This window comes from Diadema antillarum, unplaced genomic scaffold (genome assembly GCF_040938485.1).
Source record: "Diadema antillarum isolate AM-2024a unplaced genomic scaffold, OU_Dant_1.0 scf00000208, whole genome shotgun sequence".
Taxonomy (NCBI): Eukaryota; Metazoa; Echinodermata; class Echinoidea; order Diadematoida; family Diadematidae; genus Diadema; species Diadema antillarum.
Genome location: NW_027271097.1, coordinates 1,669,655 through 1,678,792, shown reverse-complemented (window position 1 = coordinate 1,678,792; position 9,138 = coordinate 1,669,655). Strand labels below are relative to the sequence as shown.

Sequence of the window (9,138 nt, the reverse complement as noted above, 5' to 3'; positions counted from 1 at the left end):
TTCTGCACATTTAGTATATCTAACAATACTCAACACTGACTATACATCACCGACTGATTCAAATTTTTACATTGGTTGTTTCTATCCTAAACACACATCTTAGAACTATTTTGAAGCACCGAAGCTGGGTTTTTGTTTCATCTGCAAATGGTAAATAATGCCTTTAATTCTTTGAATTACTAGTATACAATTAGGTTGCACAAACGACAGCCCAATAAAGGTCCTTTACCGTCAATGACCATTATAACTACAGCATATATACTCACCCCTCAAATTAGGTCTTAATATAATTATGTGAAAAAGCACCATGCATCTTTGCACAAAACACTGTTATTTATTCTGGTCCTAAGCTTAAGTTGGAACAATTTGCCTATAAATCTGCCCCCATTTTATCTGTATTCAAGCAAAAAAACAAAACAAAAAAAAACCCATACACACCTTCTTGCATCTTATGTTGATTGATGATTATGACCAATGTGTGTACTTTGTATTTACGCATACTTGTACCGTATGTCACTATACTCTCTCCGTTTTTTCCTTCTCTTTCTTCCCCACCTATCTCTTGTTTTTGTTTCTCACCTCAGCCCTTTATTTTGCAATAGGCCTACATTGTATATCATTTCCACTCATCCGCATGTATTTTTTTGTGTGGGAGTGGGGGTGGGACCTTGTTTAACAATAAGCTGTGCTTTCATAAGGTCCCACACAACATTAATTCTTTGTAAGCATGCTTGTTCAATTTTTGTAATTATACAAAACAATGTACGTGTCCACACAAGGGGTTTGTATTACATGTGAATTGTTAGTAAAAATGAATTGAAGATTGAAGATTGAAGATTGAAATTGAAACGCCTTGACATAACAAGTTGAAATGAATTGACGAGTATTCGTATTGCTAGATGCAGCATTCCAAGTGGTAGTTGTAGTCTTTCAGCCCCCTTTCACCATGTATCACCAATAAACTGTGCTCCCGATCCCAGTATCGCTTAGCAGGTGAGTAGAGAAATTTATTGTACCAGGAAGACACGGCGACTGGGAGTGACCCCCGTTACATTGAAAGGAACTCCGAAACCGATTATTTGCTGGAGAAAAGACACTTGCCTATTCCATCATGTCGAAAAACACAGGAGCATCAAAATTTAGGAAAGTAAATGTAGACGATTATGATGAGAACAACTTCCAAGATGACCAGCTTTTCGATGATCAAGTTGCGGGACCAGACGAAGGGGAAATTCAGCGGCTTCTAAACTCGTATCCTTTTTCTGGCGGCTGGTCGCCCGGGCACGGCCCGTCGAGGCCGCGCCATCTGTCCGCTGAGCCCGTTGGCACTGCACTCGATCAGCTACATAGCTCACTAGTGTTTTAGTGTAGTACCTAGTAGTAGTACTACATTTGTATACAGGATCAGGAATCAGGATAGTCATGATAGTCATAGAGCAGTTTCATGCAGTGATTATAGGTCCTACTAGGACTCACAAACGTTTCATATCGTGACACAAGTTATAGATGACCTCAAACGTGTCTGTTCTATTTGATAGAAAGTTGAAATAATTCTGAATCTGTGCACTTGTCTTAGAATCGAACAGTAAATTCCAATCTAGCTCCCTCTTCTGTTGCATGTTGTTTTAATTTTATGGCATTTTCCATTCTGTCTGATTAGATTATGTAGTGTATATAGTAGGTGTCTAACCGCAGCAGCGACCCCATACGGACAAATACGTACTGTGTTACAGCGCCCCGCGACGGGGTTAGTAGGTGTCCAACACATCAACACTACATTGAAACTGACACCCCTCTATTTATAGCACTGCGCGTACACGGAACGAATTACTAGTATACACGCATGAGACTACGTGGAGTGGTTTTCTTATTCTGCTGGGGATTTGAAAATGTCCAAATATTACTGAAAAACCTGATAATAAACAAGATCAACAGCAAAACAATGACACCGTATAATGAAATTACATGTTGGAAAAACATTACATGCACATCACACGTATTATGCACTTGTCAATGTAATGACTCACCCCACTACCCCCGGACATGGGTGCGTCATTTCCTCGTTTGGTCCGTCAAATTTGTGACCCAGGTGTTCGTCATTTTACCAGCTTTGTCCGTCAAATTTTTGACCGAGGGGTGCGTCAAAATCCCATCATTGTCGGTCAAAATTTTGACCGAGGGGTGCGTCATGGTACGTCACTTGGCTATGGAAAATAACACGCATTATTTTGAACCGAGGGGTGCGTCATGGTACGTCACTTGGCTATGGAAAACTGCACGCATTTTTGCACGCTACCGCACCGGATACACGTACCGCGAGTGAAATTACAGTGAGCGCTTTCCCGCGGCAAGTGAAAATCAAAGTCGGGAAGCGTTTTGGAATAAGAGGAAAAAATGCTTGCCAGAATCAGAAAGGCCACCCTTTCTCCTTACATTTTCCCTCCAACAAACCCATGAAATCATGCATACTCAATCTCAAACCAGGGACTGTTCAGCGATGTAACAACTTAGTTCAATCTTTCCTGTCGAAACGGCAGCAGAAGAACTGCCTGCCGCATGCTATCTGCTCGCGGGCCAGCCCGACCAGCTGGCCAGACGCGCGCGCGACGCTGTTAGCTGTGCGAATCTCTACGTACCGCGACTAGGCTGTAGTTACGCAGTACTCGAGCGGGAATATGAATGCCGTGGCGTGGTGTGTACCTGCGCTGCAGCAGTATGCATCCACCGCACTAGCAATGGCCGCGCACACACAGCGCATTCTGCACACATAGCGCATTCTGCACACATGTGATTGTCATGTATGGATTGCATGCACAACTGTTCGGAATATCGTAGCAGCAGCGTGATGTACGGTGAATGACAATACGGTGCTTACATGGTAAGGGAAACTTGCCGAAACTTTTACAAATTATGTGTACGAACCAAAAGAAAATGAAATTGCTTGAATAAAACGTATGCAAAAATCGTTTCAGTATTTACGGGGGTGCGTCAAATGTACCGAGGATGTCCGTCACAGAAGTGACCGAGGTGTGCGTCACTTTCAACGTGTTGTCCGTCAAAAAAGTGACTGTGGTGTTCGTCACTTGCAGCGTTATGTCCGTCAAAAAAGTGACTGTGGTGTCCGTCAAAAACCCCGTGTGGTCAGTCAAAAAATGACCATGACGCACCCATGTCCGGGGGTAGTGGGGTGCGTCATTACATTGACAAGTGCATTAGCAATAGTTAGAGGATAGGGCATATTTGAATGGATTGTTCGTGTATAGACCCTATACCGTAATCAAGTGTGTGTGCGTACACCAGTATGCATGTTGTGGAATATTATAATACAGTAGTAAATGTGCGTTGATTTTCATGCGAGGAAATGTTAAAACAATTATTGTGTGTGTGTGTGTCTGTGAATTGGTACATGTAGGGGAAAAAATGATTAGGGAACTGCACAGCACAAATTTAAGAACCTGCAAATATTGCTTTTGAGCTGCTCATCCAGAAGATTTAGTTGCGCGAAAATATCAACGTAATTATTACAATCGTTATCATTGTTATTATTATCATCATCATCATCATCTTTCATGGATACCCACCTGGTTCTGACAAATACATTGGAAGTTGTATGTTCCCCATTGGTTTGCCCTGCCTTAATTGTGACCAGCCCGAATGCGAAGCCACAGTATCACTGTGTGAAGGAGCGCCCCGGGGTTAGCCTTACTTGTGCTTCTGATATCTTTGAAGTCTATGTGGTTCTGTTTTGCGGCGCGCTGCAACCATAACGCTGCTGTGATGATCGTAATTACTCGGTCGCGACGCCTCACACAACATGGTCAGTAAATAACTAAAATATAATTAACTCACTTATATAAAGTGAGGTAAGGTAACTTACCTTGCTCGGTAGTCCTGCATTATAGGGCAGGACCAAAGAAGAGACAGGTAGGCAGGATGCCGCGGATGCCAGGTCGTACTGCTTTCCCTGGCTGGTACGCGGTGTCGCGATGTCGCTGGTTTCCTTGGTCGCTTGCTGTTTCGGGTTCCTTGTTCTTTTTTCTTGTTCCTTGTCTCTCTTCGTAGTATGTGCCACGTCCCCTTTTTATACTGTGGTAGGCGGACGGGTTGCCCATGCTGGGCTAGAGGGTGGAGATACCCGTAGCCGTATTCTAAAGCCCATTCAGTTGCCCGTAACCCTATCCCTTGGGGGTGTATGTGTGTGTGTGTGTGTGTCAAGGGTCACTGCCCGTGCAGCATAATTGCCGGTTTCGAGCCAGGCATATTATGCCGCACGGGCGAACATATAAATATATGCTTATATGTTGCCTTATGCAACAGTTCCATAAAAAAGATACTGATTTCTTCTCCCAGTGTGCCCTCATGCCTTGAGTCTGCCTGGCACTAAGGCGGGTTTTATATCCAGGCAAATATCTCAAGTTCAGCTGGACCAAACTGCATGTCAAATATGAGCACAGAATACAGTGTATCTTTCATTTTTGTATCAAATCACCCAAGTCACTCAGTACAATAACATATGGTTGCAGCTGGTATTCTTTTTAACAGTATGCATAGTTGGAGATATACTCTTTCAAACTGACCATGCATCACTGCCAGAAAAGAAATAAGAGTAAAAAATATCAAAGCAAAACTCAACATATTCCTATCTCTGGTTCTAAAATTCAGTTTTTGTGCAGTGGACTCCTGTTATACGATGTAACAAGGTCCTTGGGACCGGCAGTTTTCTTTCATTATAATGCATAAAATGAATGTTGCAGCCCTAATTGTTACTTCGTTTAACCAGAATTTCGTTACAACCGTGTTCATTATAATGGGAGTGCACTGTACACATACAAGTGTACTTCTTTCTGTGAATGCCACCCTTTATATTGGCTTGAAAGTTTTCATACAAATTACAATCTGAACATATGAATCCTGCTGTTATTTCAAAGCTAACCTTAACTATGTACATTTGGTGTTTAGAAAGAAAAATACGGAAGCTCTCCATCTTGCGCTGAAGAACCCTCCCGTCATGTCCAAGAATCCAGGAGTCAAAGTAAGTGTGCTTCTCAGGATTGTTAAATGTAGTTTGACCATTCAGAAGTGAACATGATGGAAAAGAAATCTTGTGATTGGCCCTCGGTATTGTTTGCATAAGACATACAGCATACATGTGCAGCTTACAACTGTATATCTGCCCTCACTGACTCTTCATAATTAAGCAGAGGGTACTTGTGCTACCCCCTATATCATGTATTCCATTTATAGTGAAGAGCGCTGTAACATGGGGGGGGGGGGGGGGACCTACAATTGTACACAGTACAGCGCCAACTTAAAACTACTGTAGCACTCACACTTACCATTTGCCCATCCAATTGAAAAGTCTTAGTTAAGTAAAAATGAAAAGTTTTCAAAAAAGTTTTTAAAGATGTTTATTTTGTTAGTGGAATCAATTTATTTAGAGACACCCACACATCCTAAAGTCACAGAGCTGCTGTATGGTGTATCGACAAAAAACAGAACTCTCTTTAGCAGACTTGCTAAATTCATTGCATTTTATCCCCTATCTTAAATGCAGTTTATTGTTTACTCTCTCCTGCACTTACTTGTATGCATTGTTATCTTACACACTTTACTCATGGATAGGCTAAGGCTTTCTCGGTGGTTATGAGGGTTCTAACAAACTTCAAGTCATCAGAAGTCGAGAATGCAGTGAACTCCCTAGACCCTGAGAGTATTGACGTCTTAATGAAGTACATCTACCGCAGCTTTGCTGAGCCGTCCGAAGGAACAGCGGGTATTATGCTGACGTGGCATGAAAAGGTATCAACTTTTGTTTCGTTCTCTGCTCTATTCATCTCTACAGTATTCTTTCAGAAAATTACAGAGTTGAGCTTTGCTTGCATTGATACTTAAAGAGATGGTATAGTTTTGGTTGAGATGGGGATTTAAGTTTTAACTTTTTGCGAGATAATTAGTAATCACTTGTATGAAATACTGTAAAAACAAACACAAACAGACAAACTGACTAGAATGAATATTATTTATTAGTGGAAAATTGAGCAAAGAAAATGGGATTCATCCCATTTTCTTTGCTCAATTTTCCACTACTAGATACTGTAGAATGCGATATTTTTGCGGCATGAAATTTTTGCGACTGGGAGCTGACGGCCTCATTTTCACTAGTTGCCTCTAACATTCAATGCATTCAGTGTAGACAAGATCTTTAGTGTGCATTTTAATTTGGCGAAAATCAGCTCGCCAAATTCGTGAAATTAAAATGCACAAGAACATTTCTTGTTTTACAGTGTTATAGAGCATACAATTTAAGAGAAATCAGATGAAAATCGGTTATGGAATGGCTGAAATATCCAAGAACAAAGTAAAAGAAAGTGGTCCGAATGAAAGGTTAGACCCACTTTTTATTAGGATCGCTTTGTTTTTTGGTTGTCTCGGCCATTACAAAATCGATTGTCATCAAGTAAACTGTTGATTCCTCTTAGAAGTGGATGCTCTTTGATATGTAAGTGGCTTCTAGTTCGCAGAAAGTTAAAATGTGAATCGCCATCTCAACCAATGCTATACCATCCCTTTGAATACCATGTTGATCACTTGAGATGTGAAAATTACTGTGATCAACTCATGGTATGAAATTAGTTTTAATGCAATTTACCTGAAATTTTAAATAGAATTTATTATTACCAGAAAAACAAAAAGAACCTGCATTCCACTGCACTTTTCTTTTGCAGTCCTTCATGTTTGTGATTTTTAAGTTGCTCAAAATTTAGCATTCAAGACTAAACTTAAGACCTATTTATTTTTATAAGCAACTTTAAATTTCAAGACTTTAAATGAATGAGGAGTTTTATATTTTTGTAACTGCACATACTTTTACATTGTAGCATGTCCCATGACTCAATCATTACTGTAGCTATATTTGATATAATTATTACTAGTATTACTGTCATCAATGTTGTTAGTAGTACAGGTGTAGTATAATATGGTTGTAGTAGCAGTTGTTTTAAAAGTATGATTGTCATTCTTGTTTTGTTATCATTGTATTTTTTTTATATCAGTACTTGCAGAGACTCCAACTCTCCTGCTTTTGATGGGAGATCTCCGGCCAAAAGCCCATTTGGCAAAATCTCCTTTTCTCCCACTTGAGATTAAATTTCTCCTGCTTGTGTGGTTTTGTAGATGCCAATCAATTGCATATGCATGCATGAATAGCATCTGCATATGGTATATGAAATCAGAAGTTTTATTAAGCCAATATATGATTTAAGTCATTGAATTATTACTTTTTAGTGCCATCGTATGTTGAATAATAAGTCTGAGATAGAACGAGAGAGCACCAAGAGCCCTATTGACCCAAGGGACTTCGCACACATGAAGTTTGAGTCTCCTGTCTTCTACACCATTGTAGGGGTTTCAGGCAGGAGACCTGGGGTTGGAGTCTCTGTACTTACATGTACAGGGTGGATTTTTTTTAAAAATTCATTTCGTGACAGTCATGTCAATTGTCATCAAATTGTTTCTATGGCTGTTTTGATCCATCTTAGTGTTACTCTTCTTTATGCTTATGATTTATTTATTTATTTATTCATTTTCAAATGGTAAGACAAGTAGAGATGCCCGTCTTTCTTTTAGTGCTCGCCAGCTGATTCTAATGCCCAGTTTGTTTTGTTTTGTTCTCTTTCTTTCTTGTCTCTCCATCTCCAGGTGTATGCCGTGGGAGGTGTGGGATGTATAATGCGAGTGCTAACTGACAGGAAAGGCGTCTGATCTAAGCCACTTTCAGAGACCCTTTCCCCGTTCACAGCATAACACATTTGTATTTTTGTGTTTCTTTTTTACCGTACAGATTATTTAATCATATTGCCAGAATATGTAGGAAGTGGCCAATCACTGTAGGTCATTACCCGCGTTACTTTCAGAACGTGTCATGCATTCCTTTTAAACAAGGACGATATGTTAGCACAGAGCAAAGTGTTATGACGTCACTCGACATGTTTTAATGCGTACTGTTCTCCCTGTATGTCACAGTAAGATGTTCGTGTGACCATATTAACCAAAGCAATAAGCTGTATCAAAGATTTTGTCATTGGAAAGTGCCAATGAATGAAAAAAAAAAAATGATAAGTTCGGTGAGAATTCTTATATCTGGGAGAAGAAGTCGAGCATTTTGAGTTCATTGTGGTTTCTTTGTCCTTGATGTCCTCTGGTTTACGTTTATTGCAAGTCTCTCGTATCCTTTCAGTGTTTTAGTTTGTGTAGAATATGGGCACAAATGTATCCCCAATTAAATGCTGTTATTTTTGTTAATCTTTGTTGACTTTAGAAGTTTGATCATTTGTTGGGACTATATCTCCTGAAAGCTGTATTTTAAAAGATTAACCTTGCATAATTCAAACTCCTGCAAAGAAGATCCTGCTTAACCTGTTGAGGATGGGCTGATTTTGCTATAGCATGCATATCCCATAGACACCTGCCCGAGTATACTCGGGTCTAGTCTTCAACTGGTTGAATATGATGCTCTACATTTACTCCATAAGGTACTTCTTTTTACAGAAGACTAGCAGTCAACATACATGCAGGAATTACAGTAGAATAATTGTTTTGCACTTGGTACATTGATTCACATGAGGTTGACTCCTATTTCATGTAGCTGCAACTAGGGATGCAATGCCAAGGGTGCCCAGAAGAGCTGAATCTATGAAATCTCTTTGAGATCAAAGTTTGAGGCCTGTTTGATCTGACGCTGTCAGTGCTCATAGTGACATATTGGTTTGACCATTGAGACGTACTGCAGTACCATTTATTCAGGTGTCATAAGAAAAGCTCTTGGAAGGTGAAAAAAGATGTTGTGTTCACACTCTTGGCAGCATTCCCTACCCTCTGTTAGAAGAAAGAAAGCATGCAAAAAGTCAGGCTTGAGTGGAGACTAATTGGTAGTCTCTTCATCAATGATCCAGAGGTAAAGACATAAAAAACGAACATGAATTCTCTCTCACAACCCCCTTCTTATTTATGGCTCGAAGGTTTAAATCTTCTAAACAGCCTTCTTTTCGAGTTGTTTAGATTGTATACAGTCAGGCTTGAGTGAAGACTACATACTCATTCCGTGTAGTCATAACTCTGTTGATAAAATGTTTTATACTC

The 9,138-nt window shown here is 40.1% G+C and overlaps 1 protein-coding gene across 1 annotated transcript; it reads left to right on the top strand.

Annotated features, from left to right (window-relative positions):
- The first annotated feature begins 1,034 nt into the window (after nucleotides 1–1,034).
- LOC139724210 (actin-related protein 2/3 complex subunit 5-B-like) lies at nucleotides 1,035–8,280 on the top strand. Its single transcript, XM_071635355.1, has 4 exons — nucleotides 1,035–1,251; nucleotides 4,960–5,032; nucleotides 5,623–5,799; nucleotides 7,699–8,280. The coding sequence occupies exons 1-4, from the start codon at nucleotides 1,112–1,114 to the stop codon at nucleotides 7,759–7,761; spliced, it is 453 nt and encodes a 150-aa protein (XP_071491456.1). The 5' UTR covers nucleotides 1,035–1,111; the 3' UTR covers nucleotides 7,762–8,280.
- Nucleotides 8,281–9,138: the final 858 nt, after the last annotated feature.

Excerpts from the sequence above, each read along its gene's own strand:
- LOC139724210 (XM_071635355.1), top strand. The coding sequence starts at position 1,112 with ATGTCGAAAAACACAGGAGCATCAAAATTTAGGAAAGTAAATGTAGAC. Across the intron at positions 1,252-4,959 it reads ATTCAGCGGCTTCTAAACTC|AAAGAAAAATACGGAAGCTC; the intron begins GTATCCTTTTTC and ends TTTGGTGTTTAG. Across the intron at positions 5,033-5,622 it reads CCAAGAATCCAGGAGTCAAA|GCTAAGGCTTTCTCGGTGGT; the intron begins GTAAGTGTGCTT and ends ACTCATGGATAG.